The 25,401-nt window shown below is 33.6% G+C and overlaps 1 protein-coding gene across 1 annotated transcript in view; it reads right to left on the bottom strand.

Moving 5' to 3' along the window:
• The window catches only part of RTTN (rotatin), a 233,494-nt gene that overhangs the window by 101,197 nt on the left and 106,896 nt on the right, over positions 1–25,401 (bottom strand). The window contains exons 27-32 of the mRNA XM_044667121.1: positions 17,803–17,957; positions 11,681–11,900; positions 8,708–8,836; positions 8,030–8,140; positions 4,584–4,742; positions 3,556–3,627 (exon numbers count right to left, since the gene is read on the bottom strand). Of these exons, the coding sequence (XP_044523056.1) occupies positions 3,556–3,627; positions 4,584–4,742; positions 8,030–8,140; positions 8,708–8,836; positions 11,681–11,900; positions 17,803–17,957 (846 nt within the window). The remainder of the gene's footprint in view (positions 1–3,555; positions 3,628–4,583; positions 4,743–8,029; positions 8,141–8,707; positions 8,837–11,680; positions 11,901–17,802; positions 17,958–25,401) is intronic.

The raw sequence follows: 25,401 nt of genomic DNA on the forward strand, positions 1-25,401 counted from the left end.
AGATGCTACCCACATTCAGAGGAAGGACTGCAGGAGAGGAAACATATAAGAAAAACAACTGCTTGAACGCATGGGTCGGGGTGGACATGATTGAGGGTGTGGACTCGAAACTACCACACCAATGCAACTACCAACAATTTGGAAATTGGTCTTGATCAAGGACACATGACAAAACTAGTGGAAATGTGCATTGGCCATGGGTGGGGGGAGTGCGGGGGGTGAAGGGGAAAGGAGGAGCATGAATCATGCAACCATGTTAAAAATGAATATTAATAAATGTTTGAAAAAAAATAGATCACAATCCATCTATGACTGCCCATCTTGTATAAATTATATCCTTGTCCTTCTAGAAATTCATCATTGGAGGTCTATCTACTAGGGCTTTCCTTCATTTATCCTGCCATGCTAGAGAGACTAATGAAATCCTCCTGCTATTATTCCTTGGTTTCAGGAGCCTTCAATCAGCTCACTGCTTCTTTCTACAATATGGTACTTCCATGACACTTTTTTATTCTTATTCTTCAATTCCTCATTGCTTTTATTGTACTCTGCCAAAACCCAATATTGTCCTGTATGTAACAATCATTTTTTAAATCTTGGGAGACAATCATACTCTATGTTTCACTGCCATTCATACAGTATTATTGGTATAATGTTGATAATAAAAAGATAGGTCTTAGGTCTTTGTACCCATGGAAATCTTGGAGTCAATAAAAAAACTTTTTATTTTACCAAAGGCAATCTAACTACTGTCCTTCTTTCAACTTTGAGTCTAACTCATCTACATGTATCTTCTGTCTCAGATAGTCTTACTGACAGAGAAGCTATATAGGCTGTTAATCATAATTTGGGCAATAAACATTCTTTATCTCCTAGATCTTTATTGTGTGGTAGTCAACTACCCTCCTTTGAGTGATTACAGACCTCCTCCAGGAGGTTCTGCAGTGGTCCAGGGCTTGGGGTGATCTGCCCATCTATAAAACAGGAACAGCTAGAGTTCCTCACTGTCTACAAAGAATCCCTCTTCAACCTGGATTCTGTGCCTCATAGTGGCAAACAGAATTGAATAGCATACATCCCTGTTTTAAGCCTCTCCTACTGTTTGTGGTCAGAAAGTCAATGAACAGGTTTATTTCTGTTGTTATATCTATTGAAGAATCTTAAATTATTTTGATGTATTGATGGATAGGAGACATTATGGTAGAAGCAAGCCCTATTTTATGTAGACTTACCTGATCTTTTAGGGAAATGAAAGTCACTTAGGTTCTTTCCTGCTTGCAGCATTTGGGGAATTGTAATCAGAGGTTTTAAAAGAGGTTTAATCAGAGGTTTTGCCATTCATTGCCCTGCAGGGACATTATTCTGATCTACCATTACTGTTTGTCATGGTAAATTACAGAAGTGCAGAGGAATAATGTTTTACTTGATCTTAGTTAAGTCTTGTATCTTTTTAAATATTATCAGTAAAGTTATTTTATTGCATCTTATGGTCCAGACTATCTCATCACATTCTAAGTCTGAGCCTGAATCACTGAAATGGCCAGATTTAAACCTGGCCCAAAATTTTGGGTAGGGTTGGCAGATTATTTATGTCATCAGGATTAATTAATTTCTAAAAAGTAATTTTATATCTTTTGTCAAGAAAGGGAAACATGGAAGAAAAAGAGCCTTGGAGTGATTAGATGGCCAGATGCAGGACCCTGGTATACCCTGTGACTATAATGTCATTAAAGGTGGAGAAGGAGCTAAGCCTAATCCCATCCATGACCTGGATGAGAAATTAGTAAAATGAATGTGAAAGTTAAGAAGAAAAGCAAAGAAATAATAAAAGAATCCCCTGGCTCTTATTAATGGTTTTAGAAAAGCCAGTATAAGGAAAATCGAGATAAATTATTCTTTATATTCAGCAATCTGAGTCAGAAATGAAGTTTTTGGTTTTTAAGGATCATGCCCCAATGGCAGAGGAGTAACTTATAGATCTACTAACTGCACATGGGGTAGAGGACAATGATAATGACGACAGATAAGTAATGCAATGGATAAAGTGCCAGACCTGAGTCACTGAAGACTCATCTTCTTGAGTTCAAATCTATCCTCAGACACTTCTAAGTTGTGCTCTTAGGCAGGTTACTTAACTGTTTGCCTCAGTTTTCTCATTTTTAAAATGAACCAGAGAAGGAAATGGCAAATAACTCTGGTATTTTTGCCTAACAAACCCAAAATTGGGTCACGAAGAGTCTGACACAATTGAAATATGACTGAACAACAATGAGGGTGGGGACTAAACAGGCTCCAAGAGGAACCAAAACCTCCAACTCAGAAGTTTCACTGGAGAACAGAGAAACCTTGCCAAGATTACATGTATACCAGAGGAAAACAGGAGCAAGGATGATGACAACTCTTCAGAACCAAAGTTAGAGTTAAGAAAGTCTCAAGCTTATCTACTGTAGAAAATGACTTCTTCTACAAAAGGAGGTCAGAGTAGAAAGGAATTTATTACCAAGAAACTTGGGAGGTTATGAGAGAAAATTCCAACATTAAACTCATGAATGATTGGGACTAATGAAGCACAAGACTGTACTAACTTCCTAGAATACTTTGCTCGCCTGTAAAATGACCTGGAGAAGGAAATGGCAAACCACTTTACTATCTCTGCCAAGAAAACTCCAAATGGGATCACAAAGAGTTGCACACAACTGAAAATGATTATTAAACAATCAAGTATACTATTAGATATTTCCTGAATTCATCACAAGAGCTCCTGTCTTTGGATGTTCTCACAAGCCATCCTCCATGTCTGGAACATAATTCTTCATATTAAAATTCTTTTATCTCCTTCAAGTCTAAGTTGAGTTTCTATCTTTCTCAATGAGGACTTACTGGATATCACCCTAGTTGTAATCTCTTCTAAATTTCCCTATACTACTTATTATTTGTATTCATGTTACATTCCAACTAAGTATAAGAATTGTTTCATTTGTGTCTTGGTGTCCCTAGCACCTTCAGAAAGAAGAAATACAAATTTTTTCATTAGCAATACATATTTTCATTATAAGTAATACTTTTGTATTTTTCCTTTTTTTGTTGCTAAGTACTTTGGAAGAAGAGAGTATTTTTAAAACTTGCCTATCAAGAAGCTAGAATATTCTCTACAGTATATAAAAGAATAATTAGTTCATTATTACCTTATTTCAATCTGTTTTTGAAATAATAATCACAATAATTCATAATAATCATACTTCATAACAATCAACATCTTAAATTTGTTTTATAATAAAATAAATGCCATTGAAAATTTTTCATTTTTATCAGAATCACATTAGTATATGTTTAATAGTTACTCACATGTGGGGACAGCTAGATAACCCAGTGGATTGAGAGCCAGGACAAGAGATGGAAGGCCTAGGGTTTAAATCTGACCTTAGACACTTCCTAGCTATGTGACCTTGGACAAGTGACCCCACTGCCTAGCCCTTACCTCTCTTCTGCCCTGGAACCAATACGCAATTTTAGTTCTAAGACAGAAAGTTTGTTTTTTTTAAAATAACTACTTACATGCCAAGAATAATCATGGTTATCATCTGTAGGCAATGGAATTACTAATAAGTTCTGAAGAATAAATGCAGCCTAAAAAGAATGAAAAAAAATCAACACTGCCATTTGTTGTCATATCTAAAGTCACCAATGTGTATTAATTTGGCAATTTGGTAATCAAATATATCATAGATCAATTGCTAATGAAATTTAGAACCTATGGCTCATGGTCATCAAGACCACTGATGAATATGTAAAATGTATTGATAAGATAATGACCTTAAAAAAAGTAACAATTATTTTCTTGGCCAATTTCCTTTTCTGCTTTTAATATCTAATTTTTTCAAAATAATAAGCGGAAAATATGAATGTTGTAAGAATCACTTAGTCACTATAAATCAATTTTCATAAAATGAAAATATTACCTATGCATAAAAATGTTCGCTCAATAAATACTTGACCTGAACATAAGGCAAAAAAATTATATAATGTAGATTAAAACATGCTCAGTGAAAGCAACCAAAATTAAATAGAATTTCCTTTCTTCTCACTAGTGGAAAGATGTAAATTAATTTTAATATTTATCTCAGGGAAAAAGAAAACAATTAAGACTAAATCTGAAGCTAAAAAGAACCTACTAATAAAAAATTATATGCCTTTTATAATGAATATAAAAGTTCCAATGGAATAATATAATGTTTAATAAAAAATACTAAATACATTATTCTACCAAGATCAAAATGGATCTTTGTTAATAGGCACTAAATAACTTCATTATATTTTGGAGACAAGTTAATGCAAATATATCAACTTAATCTTCAGTGGTCTCTAATGTGCATCAAATAGCAGTTATTATCAGAAAATGTTACTTTAATTGTGAAACATATAATATACAAAGTACCAAGAATTTATACCACCTACAACTAAATTTCAAATGATGTTTTAAAAACAAAATGTTATAAATTTCCTTTGGGTGGATTTCATATGAGATAACATTATTGAATTAATAAATTTTCAAATTAAATAAATGAATAAAATGTGTGATATACCTCTCTGCGAACCATACTACATTCTGAATGATCCAGAAGTATATTCACAACTGTAGCCCAGAGTCCACCAGAAATGTTTTGACAACTTTCAGCTAAGGCGAGACATCCGACTTTATCAGAAGTTAGTGTTGCTCCTATTGCCAGGGATGTGAACCTCACCTATTTAATAAAATAAAATTGTGTTCAATTAAACAATCAACTTTTAATAATTTCCTACAGGTTTTAGAATATTTAAAATATGGCAACCATGAATATGATTCAAGTATTCCAACATAATTAAAGGGGCAGATAGGTAGAATAGAACACCAGACCAGGAGCCAAGAAGACCTGAGTACAAATCTGCTCTTAGATACTTCCTTGCTATTTGAACCTGGGCAAGTCACTTAATTCTAACTACCTAACCCCTACTACTATTCTGTGTTAGAATTAATACTATGATAAAAGGCAAGGGTTTAAAAAATGAAACAAACCTTTTGGCAGAAGCTAGGTGGCTCAGCAGATAAAGTCAGGCCTAGAGCTTCCTTCATTAAACTGTAAACTCCTTGAGGACAGAGATTATCTCTTTGGGGGTGGTGAGGTGGGGTGGGGTTGGGGGTAATGTATCTCCAACAAAGCACAGTGTCTGGCAGACATTAGGTACTTAATAAATATTATTTATTGATTGCCTAACTGAAAAAAGCAAGTAAATGAAATCATTATTTAAGAAGTATATGTTAAATGATTAATAGCTGCTTACCACCTAGACAAAAATAGTTAAAAACAATTTTCACAAGCCGGCTGATGGATTACATTTTTCCAAGAAGCATGAAGGAGTACACTATTGTATTTTAAGGCATCCATTGGGATAGTAGGCAATATGTGTTCTTAATCTACTTAGTGGCAATGTGTTAGACAATCTTTCTACCATTTTAGTATGTCGTACTGAAAATGAATAGCACCTAAGAGAATGAAGCAACAAAGAACAGTTAGGTTAAACAACTATATGAAAAAGAAATTCATGCTACATATTAAAATTTTAAGAGTACTTGGGCAATAATTTTTTTTTAAAACCCATATCTTCTGTCTTGGAATCAGTAGTAAGTATCAATTATAAGGCAGAAGAGCAGCAAAGGCTAGACAACTGGGATTAAGTGACTTGCCCAGGGTCATAGAGCTAGGAAATATATGAGGTCAGATTTGGAGCCAGGATCTCCCATCTCCAGGCCTGGCTCTCAATCTACTGAGTCACCTCACTGCCCTCACTGTCTGTCATTTCTTAAGGCACAATAGAATAGAATCACGATATAATTTGGGAAATTTAAATAACAGGAGAGTCATTGCTTACAGATACAATAAGATGACAGCACTACATAATTTTTCAGATAGAGCACAATACTCAAACTATCAATTACAAAACTCATTTCAAGCAAAAAAAAAAGTTGCTTGAATCTCAAGAGAAAAAAAAGTTTGATGGGGAAATAGCACTTAGTGACGTCAAACTATAATATAAAGCAATAATAATAAAAAACTGTTATGTGATGGTAGAATAGATAAGCAAGAGTTAGAAACAATTTAATTCGGTAGCCTGCTATTTGATAAACTAAAGAACATAAACTACCTGAGAGGACTACCTATTTGAAAAGAAGTACTAGGAAAACTGAAAAGCAGTTTGGCAAAAAATAGATTTAGACCAGTATCTCACACCTTATATATCACAATGATTCCAAATGGATCTATGACATAAAAATAAAATTTCATATAATAAAAAAGTAAGAAAATGGATAGAGATGATTTTCACAGTTGTGGAGGTTAGGGTGGAATTCTTAACCAAATAAGAGATATAGGAACTTATAAAAGATAAAATAGAAAATATCAATTACATGAAATTGAAAACCTTTTGAACAGATAAGGTGTCTCGGTTTCCAATGACTGTTTTCATTGCAGTACCGTTTAAAATGATAAATTCTTTTATAATGTTACAATGTAAAATGTTACAAATGATTATTGTCATTTCCCCAGATGTTAAAAGAAAATTTGCTGTATTGAAAGCATTACTTAAACTTTTTAAAATGAGAATTTATTAGCAAAATTTAGATGCTTTGATTTTTAAATTTGGGTATTATCTTCTAAAAATTTTTTTACTCTTACTTATTCCTCTCATTTTATATTACTTTAAAATCTGATTATATACTTCTCACCTCTCCCTTAAGAAACAAGCTTCCTCTTGTGACGAAGATTAAAAAAAAAAAAAAAGTAAAATCAGCTGATATATCACATGCATTAAATAGTATATGGAAAGAGGTAGCTAGGTAAGCTTTAGTGGATAGAGAGCCAGGCCTGGAGATGAGAGGTCCTGGGTTCAAATCTGAACTAAATGTGTGATCCAGAGCAAGCCACTTAAACCCCATTGCCGAGTCCCTACCATTCTTCTGCCTTACAACCAATATATAATATTAATTCCAAGATGGAAAATAAGAGTTAAAAAAATAGCATATGCAACATTCCAGACCTCACCTCTGGGGTAAAAGATAGATACATTTTCTCAACTCTCTTCAAGGGCCAAGGTTTTTATTGTTTTGGGATTTTATGATTTCATAGTTATCCCATTTTATTGCTCCTTCCCTTTACATTGGTGTCATTGTATATACTATTTTCCTTGCTTTGCCTCTCTGCATCAAGTTATATAAGTACTCTTATGTTTCTTTGGTGTCCTTTCATAAGATACAATAATATTTCATCACATTCACCTTCCACAATTTGTTAATTCCCTCTTAGGTGAGCACTGTTTTGCTGCCAAAAAAAGAGCTACTACAAATAACCTAACATTTATGGAACCTTACTTTCCGTCTATGACTTTCTTGAGGTAGATGCCCAGACTGATACCTCTGGATCAAACTGACATTTTAGTCATCTTTTTCTCAACATTCCTAGCTGTTTTTAGATAGGCAGGAATAATTCACAGTTTTACAATACGATATAGGTGTGTGTCTTCCCATTCTTCCCATAATCCTTTCAACACAGGCTGGAACCCATAGCCAAAGCACAGCAGCAAGAACAGATGTGTTCAGAAGTAGAAGACAGAAGGAAGAGATATCTTGGGAAGGGGACTAAAAAGGAAAGTAGTCCCAAGGAACATTATGTCGAAATGAGACAATCCTGGAAGCAGTAGTAAAAATAGAAATTATAGTAATTTCAGCAAGAGGGTGAATCTCCAAATGGAGAAAATATTTACAAATAAGGAGGTAAAAATTAGGTTACATGTTAGAGTTTCCCTGGATTGTATGATCTTTTTACATATGTGTGTATATGTATAGACATGCATGAAAGTATATGTGTATATATCTATAATGTATATATATTTATATTTAAGTAGAGCCATTGATATATTTCTGCTTTTAAATGTTTTTATTTTTTATCAAATATAACAAATGATAATATAAAAGTTGAGATCCCAATTTTATACTAACCTCTGGGTCTCTATCAACCCATAATGGAATTAACCAAGCTAGTCCTTGTTGAGTAAGATGTTGTCCCTCATTGTTCCTATCATAAGGCAAGGACCACATTGAAATCCAATCCTAGATTAAAATAATAATAATAACAATAATAATGAGCTTAAAACCAGTGGAATTGCTTGTCAACTCTGTGAGGGGGAAGGGAGCAGGGGAGGAAGAGAACATGAATCATGTAATCTTGAAAAAAATGCTTAAAAACAAATAAAATTTTAAAGTGAGCTTAAATAAAACTTGACATTTAAAGTGTCCAACACTGAAGTGGAATATGCAATAATTCAACTTTTAAAAATAACAAAAAGATAATCAACATTCAGCACTGCTTTAAAAAATTCATATAATCAAACATTTTTAAAAAACACACTCAGATTTATAATTAAAATTGTAAACATTTTCCCAAATGATTATTTGAAACTATACTTTCCTACTAAATACAAGTATTTTTAAAAAAATTAAATTTAAATGAAACCCATATTAAATTATATCTTAACAGAAAATCACTTTGCTTTAAAAAGGGGGAAAGGGAATATAATGTTTTCAAGTAAAAACCAACTACCGGAACTCTTATAGAATTTCTATTTTTTAAGCAAACTATACAGATGACAAGCTAAGGGCAGCTTTGAGGGTTCTCACCAAGATATTAGCCTGATTCATCATCTCATGGGACAAATGTAACAAGCAAAGAACTGTGCTCTTCGTGACACCCTTTCCCATGAAGGACAGAGTAGTTCCTCCCCGCTCCACATAAAAGGAAGAAATGACCTGAAAATCAAATATAAAACAATCTCATGGTAGCTTTTCTGTGACTGATAAAAAATATAAAAAACAAAATTCTATTGATGTCAATGAATTAAATCCTGATCACATAAAGAGAAAACATTCTTTTGAAATGTACTTTTTCCTTTAGAATTTGGATAAGAGATGTATGTTATCCTCTCACAGTCTCTTGGGAAAATCAGTGACAATGTGATTTTAAATTATGCTTGTCAAAATGCTTAAATCTAATACTCTCAATCTGATTATTACTTAAGTTAAAATAATGTAATATCAATTAATTATTTAAACAAAGGAGCTATTTTAATGGACATATACTAAATGCCATTTAAATATCATAAAACTGAATCACATGTGGTTGAAAGAATATTGGAAAAATATTCCAAATTAATTAAATAAAAATTTTTTAAATACTAAAAAGAGAAAGAAAAAATATTAGACTCAAAGTCAGAAGAAAGGTTCAAATGTTGCTTCTCCATTAAATAGCCATGTGACCATGAGTGACTTAATTTCTTAGCCAGTCTTCTCACCTGATAAAATAACATACATACTACTCACATTAAAATGTTGTGAAGAAAATGTTTTGCAAACTATCAAATAATATGTAAACCCAAGCTATAACAAATCTTAGCAAGGCTTAATGGTACAAAGAATAGTAGACTGGGAATTAAGAGATAAAAAATTAAAAAGAAGCTACATTACTAGTTCTTTGACCCAGGCATATCCTGAAGACAAAGATTTCAGAGTCTTAAGGAACTCTGGAGATCATCTAATAGTAATAATTGCTGGCATTTATATGGTACTTTAAGGTTTTCAAAAGGCTTTTACAAATATTATCTCATTTTATCCTCACAACAACTGTAGGAGATAGGTATTATTTTTATCTCCATTTGGCAGATTAAGAAACTGAGATGCAGAGAAGTTAAGTGATTTGCCCAGAGTGACACACTCACTATCTGAGGTTGAATTTTAACTTGACCTTCCTGATTTTAGGTACAACACAGCATCCTCTATACCACTCTGAATCATCTATCTATCTTAGTTCAATCATCATTTTGCTGTGAATGACTAAAAAAATAGAGTAAAGTAAATTATACAAGGTCACAAAAGAAGCAAGGCTGATTTTAACTTAGATAAGGAAATTAAATTCAACTCTCCACATAACCATTGTGTCAATATTTATAACTATATGTGACCTTTGGAAAAACACTTAACCTGTAACAAAACTAGCATCCTCGTTTTAAAAATCAGAATAAATTTAGACACATATCTTAAGTTATTTTTGTGAGAAAAGTCCTGTGTAAACCTTAAAGTGCAATGTAAATGTGAACTCTCATATTTTAAGGAAGTGTATGAGATCTTTTCATTGTTAACTAATCCCATTATATTCCTCAAAGCTCAGTCATGATCACTTTAATTTTGAATGTTATACTGAATATTCTATAATTATGTAATATATATATATATATGTGTGTGTGTGTGTGTGTGTGTGTGTGTGTGTGTGTGTGTGTGTGTGTGACTGTATGGATTACATTCTTTTCTTCTACTACTACAGTATTTAACAACTTAGTATTCATCTCCTAATTCTGTCAAAAATTATCCAAAAGGATTTGCAATAAATATTTTCTTTTTTAAAACCTTACCTTCTAGGGGACAGCTGGGTAGCTCAGTGGATTGAGAGCCAGGCCTAGAGACGGGAGGTCCTAGGTTCAAATCTGGCCTCAGACACTTCCCAGCTGTGTGACCCTGGGCAAGTCACTTGACCCCCATTGCCTACCCTTACCACTCTTCTGCCTTGGAGCCAATACACAGTATTGATTCCAAGATGGAAGGTAAGGGTTTAAAAAAAAAACAAAACAAAAAACAAAAAACAAAAAACAAACCTTACCTTCTGCCTTGAAATCAATATTAATTTTTGTTTCCAAGACAGAAAAGCAGTAAGGGCTAAGCAAATAGGGTTAAGTAATTTGCCCAGGGTCATACAGCTAGGACGTGTCTGAAGTCACATTTGAATCTAGGATCTTCCAATTCGATGCCCGGTTCTTAATCCTCTGAGCCACCTAGCAGCCACATTGGAATAAATCTCAATAAGAAATACATTTGAACTTGAAAGTGAGCCCTAGAGTGACTTGGAAATCCTTACATTTACTTTTTGATGTTCTTACCGAAGTGTTTGTAACTATTCAAACAAAATTAAATCTATTGCATTGAAACTGTTTTAGGGACTACTTTTATTGAGAATTCATCAGCTACTAAAAAAATTCTGGAAAAAGCAGAACATTCTTGATATTGAAGAAATAGCAAAAACATTGAGTTTAAAAGCAAAGCAATGCAGGCTGGACTTTAAATAACAATGCAATGAAATAATAATATAAACTTGAAACCAATCTAGTGATTGAACTTTTCTTTCTTCTTTTAAGTGATATTCTGTATATTAAACCAAAGGCTAAATGTTTCAACAGTTAAATTGTCAATATTTATACTATCACTTAAGTCAATTGTTTATTAAACGATATCAAAAAAATTAGTAAAAGAATTCTAAAACTAAATTTTTAATACAGACAGCATAGACTACTTCATATGAGATAACTGAACAATATTATGACCATTAAAGGGGTTTATTCTCATTCTCATCTGCGACTAATTTAATTGCAATCCTAAATGAGAACACTAAGTTCAAAGTCCTAATTCCCACATCTTTAAAAGTTAACAGAAAAATTATCAAACACATGTAGCTATAGTAAAAGTTACCAACAATCAATAAACAAATACAAATACAAAAAAAGTATGACAATGAACAATAACTACAACAGTAATAGGAAATCTGTCTACCTCAAGAAGACCTGACAAGTATTTTGTACAAACTGAGAATGGCTCAGTTATGGTAGAATGAGAACTCCATCCTGGGACCGCTGTGATATGAACCATCCCTTGTAATGTTCTCTCCAGGGAAGGTAGTCCATAAAAATGAGGTGCATCTGTTACTCTCAGGCATCGTAGCAGTTTCAGAGCTAGCTGTGTCTTGAAAGCGTAAATAAGTTCCAAGGACTTTCTATGTATACAAGAAAGGAAAAAATCAACTACAGCACAGGTGTAAGTCAATTTAATGGGCCATTTTATTATCTGTACAGAGTTACTTGTTACTTATTGTTATCATAAAAGTAAAAAAAGATGTCAGAAAATATTCCTTTCATAAAACAAATATCCTTAAATAAAACACTAAACTACACTTGGAGTATAGGACATATAGTAGAAAAGAAAAGAAATTATTGTATCAGAAAAAACAGTAATCAGTGTTAACATAAAAAATATGATAGTGAGAATGAAACAATAAATATTCCTTGGACTTTAAAAACTTGAACTCTTGAGGATTAAAAAAAACAACCCAAAATGCTATTCATTTTAAAAAACTACTTCTATTCAGTTGGGAATAAAGGGATATTTTGTATCCTCTCAGGAAAAAAAAAAAAAACATTAATAGTGCCTTAGTAAAGGTTAACACCATTATGAACAACCTACCAGTACAAAACAAATTTGCTGGAACTTGGAAACTACTAGGAAGACAGCACAATGAGTGAGAAGTAACTTAGAGTGGAGTTCTTCCTCAACTACCCTAAATACCAACAACATTCAAATCCAACAGTTCAGGAAGAAGAAAACTGAAAGTAATTAGTATGAAGCAAATTTTCCTGAAAAACAACAACAACAACAATAACAACAAAATACTCCTTGGCTTACTACTTCTGTTGTTTCTGCCTTCCTCTTAAGCCCCAATTCCAGTGACTAAGGCTGCATCAGATGATAAGTGCTTACTGTAATTTTTGGCACAAAAATTTTGAGTTAAGTTTGGCATCCCTGAGACTCACAACCCAAGTGTCATCTTTGACTCCTCATTCTTTCACCTCCCATATATCCAAATCTGTTACGAACATGTGTTGATTTCACATTAATAACATCTCTCTAATTTACTTCTTTCTCTCCTCTAATACTACCAATATATCATGCAGGGACTCAACAACTCATGCCTGAACTACTATAATCCTGTGCTTGGTTCTTTTTTCTACAAGTCTGCCTCATTCTATCTGTCCTCCATTCAGTCACCAAAGTGATTTTCCTAAAGCAGTGATGGACAACCTTTTGAGCTTGGTGTGTCAAAATTCACCAAAAAACCGAGCATAACTTGGGTGGTATGTCATTTCAAGAAAAAAAACCACAATTCTGAGATATTTATAGTTTAAATAAAAAAATGTATAATTGTAACATATAACTGTATTTAAAAGACCAAAATAGGTAAATTAATATAGGTAGAATTGTCATCTATAGTGCACAGAGTGTCTACACTACACTACAGCAAATGTTTCATCCTTGGCATGCAGCCCCATACTTCTCTGTATGTGGCTGCATGAGGCCACGTGTCACCAAAAATAGCTACGTGTGTCAGTGCTGACACATGTGTCATAGCTTTGCCATCACTTTCCTAAAGCACAAATAGGTCTGATCATATCACTCCTTGACCACTCCTTTCCCCAACACACACTCAGTGAACTCCAGTGGCTCCCTATCAGGGACAGGACTGATTACAAAATTACAAATCCTTGTATGATATTCAAAGTTCTTCATAACCTAGCCCTTCCTCTAGCTTTACTTCTCACACCTTGGCCTCCCTCCTCAATCCCTGATCTCTTCAGTCCATTGACACTGGTCTCCTGGCTGTTCCTTACACCAGATACTCATCTCTCAACTTCAGGTATTTTCCCTGGCTATCTCTAAAGCTAGAATGCTCTCCCTCCCACCCTTCTTATCTCATCCTCCTGGATTACCTGACTTCTTTCAGGTTCCAGCTTAAATCTTACCTTCTATAGGAAATCTATCTCAATCTCTTTTAATTCTAGGCCCTACATTCTATTGCTTATTTCCTATTTATCCTGTATAGAGCTTGTTTGTACAGAGCTTCATGTAAGTCATCCCTGGATTGTGAACTCTCTCAAGGGAAGTTGCTATCTTGGAAAAATCATTTTACTTCTCTGGTCTTCAGTTTCCTAATCTGTAAAATAAGGGGCCTGGAAGAGTTGCCTTCTGAGGTTCTTTTAAGAACTAAATCTATGTTACTATACTTATGTGGTAACCCATTGTTTACAACATGGGAAGGGTAAAGAAAGAAAGCCAAGAATAAAATTTTTATATCCAAAGAGATTTATTTAAAGGACATTCTTTATCACCAATCTGAGAGGTGAGGGACAGTCAAGAATGACATACTTCAGGCTTCTAAATCTAAATCTAGATTGGGGCAAGGTATAAAGGTATAGCAAAGTGGAATTTATTCAGATAAAACTTCTATCATTGGGGGGCAGCTGGGTAGCTCAGTGGATTGAGAGTCAGGCCTAGAGACGGGAGGTCCTAGGTTCAAATCTGGCCTCAGACACTTCCCAGCTGTGTGACCCTGGGCAAGTCACTTGACCCCCATTGCCTACCCTTACCACTCTTCCACCTATAAAAGTCAATACACAGAAGTTAAGGGTTTAAAATAAAAAAAAAAAAAATTAAAAAAAAAAAAAAACTTCTATCATTGAAGTGGTGATATGGAAGCTCCAAGGATGACTTCCTAGTTCTCTCTTTTTCACAGAAAAAAAAAACAAAAAACACTGTCCATAGTGATGCTATCCTTTTGGGAGAATTCTGGGATGACAATTATTGGATAACAGTTTCTATTACTTTAACTTTCAAATCTACACTTTAGGATTTTTGAGCATAATAACTGGTCAGGAAAACTGAGATATAAGATTGGAATGTTTCTTTAGTTATTCAAGATCAGCAAACAAGGTAGTTGTAGAAGGTCTTATCTATGATACTACGTGCTCTGCAGTGGTTTGGCATTAAGAAGACAATTATGAAATTACTTTTGAGGAAAAAGGGAGAGATTTTCTCAGCTTTTTTTTAGAGGTAAAACTAAAAGAAAGTAAGAAACAATTGACAATAATATGATACTAGTCAATAAATATGGGTAGGATCTTCTAATTTTTTTAATTATCAGACAAGTGCCCCAAAATGACCTTCTGTTATTCACTCAAAGTAAGGCTCTAAAGCCTTATGGAATTAACACAGGTTTTTTTTCTCTTGGGTTTCCAGATAGGAATACTAGGTCAAGTTCAGTAAGGGTGGAGACATAAAATTCTTCCAATAAACAAAAATCCTAACAAGTGAGGAAAAGGGATCTTAAATATTAATATAAATGTATGTATGCATTTATATACTATATAGCAAGCAATATCAATTCATTTACAACCTCTGGGGAAGGACAATATTTGCAGCTAGAGAATTTGAAGAAGCACAGGAGTTTTGGGACATAACGAAGAAAAGAATTAGCCATGAGGAGGATTTAAAGCAAGGATTCCACAGTGGGGATAAAAAAATCAGCCCAGTGACTGACAAAATTTTAATAGGTAGGAGAAATGAAAAAAACAGTAAAAGAAAAGAACTAAATTTAAAAAATACTTCCCAATATGAAAAACTGAGTCAAAATCTCAAAAGAAAGGAGATGGGATTTTATTATTAAATCCTTCAAGGGCTCCTGAAACAACAGTGGAGCAGACGGTGTAGAAGTAAGGCGATGGAACATAACATAGGTATGCTTCATGTGACTCAAAAAAAAAAAAAAGCAAAAGTTGCAACAGTCCCTAAGAATAACGTGAGAGACTATGCAAAATGCTTTAGTAAAATGTAAATATTTGCCCTCTCTATATTTTCGTGATCTATCAGTCTAGTTACTCTGTTAAAGAAATGAATTGTGGTTAGTCATAGTTTGTCATGACTTGTTACTGATGAAGCCATGGTGGCTTTTGTTTCTCCCTGCTTCACTTTCTAAGTTTTCACACATCATTCTTGTAACTATGTTTAAAATTTTGCCTGGAAACAAGCTAGCATTAAGACCTCTAGTTCTATAATAAATTACAATTTGTTTATTTCTATTGAAGCTATATGAATCCATGAATTTTCTCTCACTTTAATACTATATCTCAAAAGTTACTAAACATTTCTATTGTTTCTCTTTCCATAATGTACCTGATAATCACTAGGGCACCAGATTTTTCAAATCTATGCAGGTCATTTTCTTTGTTCAGCTAGCTTTCTTTTCAGATTAAAGGCCTCCTGATCTTAAGATCCTAGCAAACACATTTTTTTAGTAACTCTGGTTAGATGTATTCAACCTCTGACCAAGAGTCCATTATTCCCATATTTGAAGCCATCACCCAAAATTTCAAATCCTGTTCTAAGACAAAACTTGTTCAGAACAGAGCACCGTATTCTTTTCCTAAATCTACCCAATTATTCTGAATCTAAAAAAAATTCTAGTCAAGGTTCTTTTTTGTTGTTGCTAAGATTTTATAATGACTCCTTTCTAGTTTCTAGTTTTCTTCTAATTTGTGTCATGAATCATTTGGCTAATTAAGGGTAGTTCTTTGCCATATCCTTGAAGAAAGACAGAAAATCTTTACTTATGTCAACAAATATTTTCCATTACTTATATCATATTCATGAATATCTGAGGATAACCAACCATCATCATAAGCGCTTCTTCCTCTGACCATTAATGGATACATGATCTTTCACCTGATTGCACCTGTGGGTTCACATTACTATTCCTTTAGAGTGCAAGAAGCTATTTCATGAAGAGATGTTCTACCCTCTCACTGGGGATATTCTTAAAAACCAAATAGCTACAAATGTTCAATGGGTCTTCTGTGCCACATTTGTCTAGTAAAAGATATATTCAGTTTTCACATCCTTTTCCTGATTTCTTTCTTGAAGTAATTCTGCAAAATCAATCTCTCTACCCCCTCCTTTTAATTTTTTCTCAGTCAAAGAACGTTTATACCTTCTTAAGTTTTCTTTTTACTTTCTACTAACAGAAACACAAATATAATATATACTCAGCAGGTCATTAAAATTTTTTCCTTAGCCCAGATACTTCGTTAAAATATAGTCCATAGTCTTTTGTCTTCTTTATAAAAATAAAATCTTTTGACTTCTTTATTTTTTATTTTTCTGGCTAATCCATATGGTATACTTCCAGGGGAAACTATCTATTTGTGAAACACAAGATATCAACCTAATGAGAGCTATAAATATTTTACCTGGCCATAAATCTCCAGATATCTATACTTCATACTTTCATAGAAGCTAGATTCTTTAAATCAACTATGAAGACAAGATTTAATTTATTTAGCAATCAAGACACAAGGGCACAGATAAAATTCATTTTATCAAATAAGATCTAGTCACCTTCTATCATCTTGTCATTGATCTTTCTATATTACTTCTATTCTTCTCAGGAAGCTATGCTCTCATAGCCCTATACTGTATACATTGCCATTTCTTTCTTCCTCTAAAAAGCAAAATCCCCTAACTAGTGTTGAGTTAAATCTGGGAAAAAAGAAAGGGCTCTAGTCTCTATTATTTTAATATTTTATAATTTAACACTATACTCTTGGTTGAATAAACAAAACAGAAGTTCATGGTAGGAAATACATAGGTTCCTCTCTTTCGCTATATAACAATTCATGATAATTATTTAACTATAAAAGATGAAGATTTCTTGAGTGAAGACAAAGAACATTTATATTAATAAATACCTTTTAGTGACATTGTTAGTTGCTCAAGGCAATTGTGAAATATTTATAATCATGGATTTTAAGGTATAAAGAGATTTCAACATGTCAGGGAAATCTAATGCAACCCCCTACAATGAGGAGCTGGTCCCATTTAGCTATAAAACTATATTATAAGTCTTTTCATAGATATGCCATATTATTGGCATATTATTATAAAAAAAAACAATGGAATAAAACATTATGCCAGGAACTTCCCCCACTCAACTTGAAAAGACTACCTAAGTGAAAAATCTTATTACTAAAGCTCTAAGATTATAAAAGTGTATCTTTAAATATGGTACCTACCTATCAGTTATATCCATGAATATGAGGAGTAACATATTAAAGAAAGTCATCAGTTCCTTTCGTAGTTGTTGTCTGACAGTGGTCTGGGTGTTAGCTGCTTCTTCGTGCTCTTGAGTTTCTGACTGCCCGAGAAGCTCTAAGAATGGATTTGGATTCTAAAAGTAAAATATTTGAAAAGCACAATTAAAACAATAATTAACCTGAATTATTGTATACTCAACAATGGTTACTTTTAATGTTTATAGAAATAGCTAAATAGCACACTTTTATTGCAAAAATAGCTAGTTTTGTGTCAGAAGTGTTAAAAAAGCTGCTTTGAAAATTCTTTTTATATAATAAAATTTTTGCCTAAACAATTTAATAGAAATACTGTTATAAAAATAAGCGATTAAACATGCTATGAAGTTTCAATATATTATGTCATGATCACTATAAATGAATAAAGAGATGTATCACATTTGTTACTAGTCTTAATAGAGAAACAGAAGTATGCACATTTGTTGTTCAATTGTTTTTCAGTTGTGTCTGACTTTTCATGAAGCCATTTGGGGTTTTCTTGGCAAAGATACTGAAATGCTTTGTCATTTCCTTCTCTATCTCATTTACAGATGAGGAAACTGAGGCAAACAAGGTTAAGTCACCTTCCATGGGTTATATAGCTAGTAAGTGTCTGAGTCCAGATTCAAACTCAGGAAGAGGAATATTCCTGATTCCTGACCCAGCACTCTATTCACTGTGCAACCTAGTTGCCTGTATACATTGCTAAAAGTTAAAATGTATGTTATAAATGTGGCATAGTAGAAAAAACACTGGTCTTAGTTTACTCCTAGTTCTACCACTAATTAGCACAACTCTGGAGGAATGATTTACCCTCTTTGGACTTCAGTTTCCTCATGTTTAAAAAAAAATGGCTTGAACTAGATGAACTCTAAGGTGCTTTGCACCTCTAAAATTTTGTGTAATCATGGAATCCTATTTGTAATGAGAAATATTCTGGGGGCTTCCCTTAAGGAAAAAAAAAAGCCTGGAAGAAGAAAAAACTCCAGGTAACTTATTAATATTTCTGCTTAATATATGATTACAATGGTATAGGAAACACCTCTAACAAGGAAACTCCATGCCATTGAAAAACCTCACCTGTTCTGCATCTTAGAGTCTCAGTGTTGCTTGATGAGAGAGAAAGATTTTGCATAGAAATTGAAATGGAATGTTAGAATGTGACAGGACTGACAGCCAAGGCAGTTGGAAAGAGGAAAGAAAAGGATTGTGGGAAGAATTGTCTCTGAGGAGGAGGAGGAGGGGGGAGTTTGGTCGGGAGCCCTGAACTAGATGCAGCTCAGTTTCCCTGAGGGGGATTGAAACCTCATCTTTCCTGGAGGATTTCCCTATCTCATCCTTGTATTCAATTTTGTGGAGTAAACCTGAATTTCTGTGACAACAATTCAAGGTAGAATGGTAGAACTCATCAGCTGTCTCAGAGGATTTATCCTGGAGGACAGACTAGGCCAATCTTGAGGAAGAAACTTTTCTCTCTTTTCTGTCTATATCTAAAGACTTTTGTGACCTTCATAGATAGCTTAGATTAGCAACATAGTCAAGAAGAAGAGCTGACGAAGGTTTCAGACTGGGCACTGGTCATTTGGCTTTTGCCAAAAGCCAAAAGAACCCATCAACAGACTCTGTGTTTTAATTTAGGGCACTCCTGTTTCCCTCTCTCTTAATGCTTTCCTAAATACTAGTTTATTAAATCTTTTCCTGAGTTTAAAACAATGCAATCTGATAAAATCTTTAAAGCTATAAAAGGGAGGTTGAGGATGTGAAGGGGTCAAATGGGAGGGCAGCTCTAACCAGGCTTCAGTAATGTCAAACTTGAAGCTGCCCAATACTGCTGCCTCTTTGATAAGACCTGTATCAGAAAGGATATCAAAGGGGTGCCAGGCATTTCGCTAAGTCCTGGAAAAATGCCAATACTTTACGCCCTATAGGTGTATCTATCTGAATACAGAATCCTGTTTGTCCTTGTTCTCAGTTTCATCTCAGAGACCCACCCCTTGATGGCCCTCAAGTGAGAAGGGAGGGTAACTCAGCTAGCCTAATCACACACACTCTAACTAGCTGTTATTTAACATCCTTTAAGGATACCTTATTTCCCTTTTAACACTGAGAAGCTAGTGACTTGTCCACAGTCGGAATGAAGCAGATAAAGGACTTGAAATTAGGTCTCCCTAACCCAAACCTGACTTTCTATCTACTTAATATTAATAAGTTTTATTTATATTTTAAGGGACAGATGATTGAAAGACCAAGTTGTCAAAAGAGAAGGGAGATGGAATCAAAGACACAATTAGGGAGGGCAAAGATCAGTGAATTAGGAATCAAAAAACTAGAAAGCAAACAAATTAAACATCCCCAGATGAAAACTAAATTAGGGATCATAAAAATTAAAGGAGAAATTAATAAAATTGAAAGTAAAAGAACTATTGAATTAATGAATAAGACTAGAAGCTGGTAATTTGAAAAAAAAATAAAATTGACAAACTACTGGTCAATCTAAAAAATAAGGAAAAGAAAACCAAATTAACAATATCAAAGATGAAAAGGGAGACCGCACCTCTAATGAAGAGGAAATTAAGGCAATCATTAAAAAAATACTTTGCCCAATTATGTGGCAATAAATATAGCAATCTAGGTGATATGGATGAATATTTACAAAAATATAAATTGCCTAGATTAACAGCAGAAGAAATAGAATACTTAAATAATCCATATCAGAAAAAGAAATTGAACAAACCATCAAAGAATTCCCTAAGAAAATATCCCCAGGACCTGATGGATTCACAAGTGAATTCTATCAAACATTCAAAGAACAACTAATCCCAATAACTATACAAACTATTTGACATAATACACAAAGGAGTTCTATCAAATTCCTTTTATGACACAAATATGGTACTGATCCCAAAGCCAGGTAGATAAAAAAAGAGAAAGAAAATAGACCAATCTCCTTAATGAACAGAGATGCAAAAATCTTGAATAGAATACTAGCAAAAAGACTCCAGAAATAATCATGAGGATTATTCAATTATAATCAGGTGGGATTTATACCAGGAATGCAAGGATGGTTCAATATTAGGAAAACCATCCACATAATTGACCATATCAACAATCTCGACAAACAAAAATCACATGATTGTCTCAATAGATGTGGAAAAAGCCTTTGACAAAATACAGCACCCATTCCTATTGAAAACACTAGAAAGATAGGAATAGGAGGGCCTTTCCTAAAAATAATAAACATTATATACCTAAAACCATCAACAAACATCATATGCAATGGGGATAAATTAGCAGCCTTCCCAATAAGATCAGGCGTGAAACAAGGATGCCCACTATCACCTCTATTATTTAACATTGTACTAGAAACACTAGCAGTTGCAATTAGAGAAGAAAAAGAAATTGAAGGTATCAAAATAGGCAATGAGGAGACTAAGCTATCACTCTTTGCAGATGATATGATGGTATACTTAAAAAATCCTAGAGAATCAACTAAGAAACTAGTAGAAATAATTAACAACTTTAGCAAAGTGGCAGGATACAAAATAAATGCACATAAATCATCAGTATTTCTATATATTTCCAACACATTAGAGCAGCAAGAGATAGAAAGAAAATGCCATTTAAAATCACACTTGACAGTATAAAATACTTGGGAATCTACCTAAAACCACAAGAATTATACAAACACAACTAGAAAACACTTTCCAAACAATTAAAACTAGATCTAAACAATTGGAAAAACATTGATTGCTCATGGGTAGGATGAGTTAACATAATAAAAATGATCATTTTACCCAAATTCATTTACTCATTTAGTGCCATACCTATCAAACTACCAAAAAACTTCTTTACTGAATTAGAAAAAACTATAACAAAGTTCATTTGGAAGAACAAAAGATCAAGAATATCAGGGGAAATAATGAAAAAAATGTGAAGGAAAATGGCCTAGCAGTACCAGATCTTAAAACTGTACTATAAAGCAGCAGTCATCAAAACAAAATGGTTCTAGCTAAGAGACAGAAGGGAGGATCAGTGGAATAGACTTAGGGAAAGTGACCTCAGCAAGACAATCTATAATAAACCCAAAGAGCCCAGCTTTGAGGACAAAAATCCACTATTTGACAAAAACTGTTGGGAAAACTGGAAAACAATATGGGAGAGATTAGGTTTAGATCAACACCTCACACCTTACACTAAGATAAATTCAGAATGGGTGAATGATATGAATATAAAGAAGGAAACTATAAGTAAATTAGGCAAACACAGAATAGTATATTTGTCAGATCTCTGGGAAAGGAAAGATTTTAAAACCAAGCAAGAGTTAGAAAAAAATTACAAAATGAGAGTTAGAAAAAATTACAAAATGTAAAATAAATAATTTTGATTACATTAAATTAAAGGTTTTGTACAAACAAAACCAATGCAACCAAAATTAGAAGGGAATCAACAAATTGGGAAAAAATATAACAAAAAACTCTGACTAAGGTCTAATTACTCAAATAAAGAAGGAACTAAATCAATTGTACAAGAAATCAAGCCATTCCCCAATTGATAAATGGGAAAGGGACATGAATAGGTAATTTTCAGATAAAGAAATCAAAACTACCAATAAGCACATGAGAAAGTGTTCTAAATGTCTTATAATTAGAGAAATGCAAATCAAAACAACTCTGAGGTACCACCTTACACATAGCAGATCAGCTAACATGACGGCAAAGTAAAGTGGTGAATGTTGGAAGGAGATGTGGCAAAATTGGGACATTGATGCATTCTTGAAAGAGTTGTAAATTGATCCAACCATTCTGGATAGCAATTTGGAACTATGCCCAAAGAGCTTTAAAAGACTGTTTGCCCTTTGATCCAGCCATACCATTGCTGGGTTTATACCCTAAAGAGATCATAAGGAAAATGACATGTACAAAAATATTTATAGCTGCACTCTTTGTAGTGGCAAAAAACTGTAAATGAAGGTATGCTCTTCAATTGAGGAATGGCTGAACAAATTGTGGTATATGCTGGTGATGGAATACTATTGTACTCAAAGGAATAACGAACTAGAGGACTGGAATGACCTCCAGGAACTGATGCAGAGTGAAAAGAACAGAAACCAGAAGAACATTATATACAAAGATTGATACACTATGGTAAAATATTAATGTAGTAGACTTCTCTACTAGCAGCGATGCAACGATCCAGGACAATTGTGAGGGACTTATGAAAAAAGAAAACTATTCACATTCAGAGAAGGAACTATGGGAGTAGAAAAACAGAAGAAAAAAAACTGCTTGAACACAGGGGTTGATGCAGATATGATTTGGGATGTAGATTCTAAATGACCACCCTAGTGCAACTATCAATAATATGGAAATATGTCTTGATCAATGACATATGTAAAACCCAGTGGAAATACGTGTCGGCTACCAGGGGGTGGTGGGGAGGGGAATGAATTATGTAACTATGGAAAATTTTTCAAAAAAAAAATAAAAAACAAAAAAAGATGAAAGTATAGAGAATAGAAACATGATTATACCAAAGGCCCTGAAGAGGTAAGAGCTCAAGATAGGCTTCTATTTTCTTGAATATGAGACTACTCAGAAGGAGAAATATATTATGTAGGTGGTTTGAAAAAATAAGAGAGGGTTTAGAACAAAATTGAGAATGCAACAGAGAATCAACAGAGAAGACTAAAAACAATGACTGTGTTCCTGAGAGACCAACTGAGATAAGATAACATAAATTTGTAGAGGATCTAATGAGCATTGTTATGTGTCTCTCCCCAGTAGTGCATAGCAGCATACAAGTTGTAGAAAGCTGATGGTTTGGGGTAACACAAGGTTAGAGTTTAGAAAAGTATATTTCTGTTTCAACATGAAATAGGGGTCAGTGAATAGAGGACAGAAAACCATTGAACTGACATGATCACCAATATGATCTTAGGCTATCATAAAAGAAACATACGAGGACTTGAAATAAATGACACTTATCCTAAAGCAAAGAAGACATAGGATGAATATGATAGCTGTCTTCAAGAATTTTAAAAGCTGTCAAGTGGAAGAAGGATTAGACTTGTTCCAATTGGTCCCAGAGGGCAGAAAAAAAATCAACAGGTGTAAAGTCTCTGTATCCTAAACACCTCACATAAATGACGAATGGATAGCAGATGTTTAATAAGGTTTGCTGACTGAATGAAGATAGAAACATAAATTTCAGCATGTTAGAAAAATCTTCATAATAGTCAGATATTCAAAAGTGAAACTGATTGCCAAGGTAGGCTCCTACTCACCACAAGTCTTAAAACAAATAGCGAGGGGCAGCTGGGTAGCTCAGTGGAGTTAGAGTCTGGCCTAGAGACAGGAGGTCTTAGGTTCAAACCCGGCCTCAGCCACTTCCCAGCTGTGTGACCCTGGGCAAGTCACTTGACCCCCATTGCCTACCCTTACCAATCTTCCACCTATGAGACAATACACCGAAGTACAAGGGTTTAAAAAAACAAAACAAAACAAAACAAATAGCTGTTTGACCACTTTTTGAGTACTATTTTAAAGGAAATTTTTCTTCAGTTATGGGTTGAATTTAGATAGCATTTGACAGTCATTTCAATTCTTGGAATATATTGACACATATCCCAATTATCCAACAAGGGATAGCATAACTCTGGTAATTACAGAAGGCTTTGTAAATAAAGCAGCACTGAAGAAACTTTAAAAAAAAGATGAGAAAAGAATATATACCAAGTTTATTAATGAATAGAGGCAAGAGAGTAAAAGACAAGGCTAAGCAAAACTTTTACTTGGAATATGAAGTATGTAAATAAGTATTAAGTGAAATAAGGCTACAGAGATAGATTATGGAGGGGCTTTAAATGCTATGGTCAAAAATCTGTAATTTTATCTTATATCCAAAAGTGAGATACTAAAAGGATTTTAGCAGGGAAATGATAATGTTAGACTAAAAACATTGCAAAGAATATTTTGGAAAGATTGTGGAAAGATTGAACTGAGAAAAATAAAAAGGTGAAATTAAGCTGAAAAATCTATTAAAGGTCGATTACAACTATACAATTTATTGGGTTATGAAGATCTAAATGACAGAGCGTCTCTCGAGACTGAAGAGAAGATAGATGCAAAAGATAACAGTAGGCATACATACTGCTCTAATTGGATAAAATGTTTATGTTAAAAACTATTGAACAATTAAAAAAAATCTTTAATCAATTAGACACCAAAGGCATGCCAAAATCTATGAAGAAAAACTACTCACTTATTTGCAATGATAGCTATGAACACTAAAAAACATAATATGTAATTGTTAGAGAATTTTCTTTCAGAATATGTGGAATATTTAAATTTGGATATCAAAAATATACAATTTAAAAATATTCTTTGGAATTCACAGCTAGCATTGCAACATAAGTAGTCTTTCTAGATATAAAGCATAACCAATGGATATTTTCAAATAAAATCTCAGTGGCATTTACATGCATTTGGATGCCACTGAGATTGTATTTTAAAATATCCTTTGCTTGTCTGTATCTAGAAAGAC

The sequence above is a fragment of the Gracilinanus agilis genome, chromosome 1 (assembly GCF_016433145.1).
Source record: "Gracilinanus agilis isolate LMUSP501 chromosome 1, AgileGrace, whole genome shotgun sequence".
Taxonomy (NCBI): Eukaryota; Metazoa; Chordata; class Mammalia; order Didelphimorphia; family Didelphidae; genus Gracilinanus; species Gracilinanus agilis.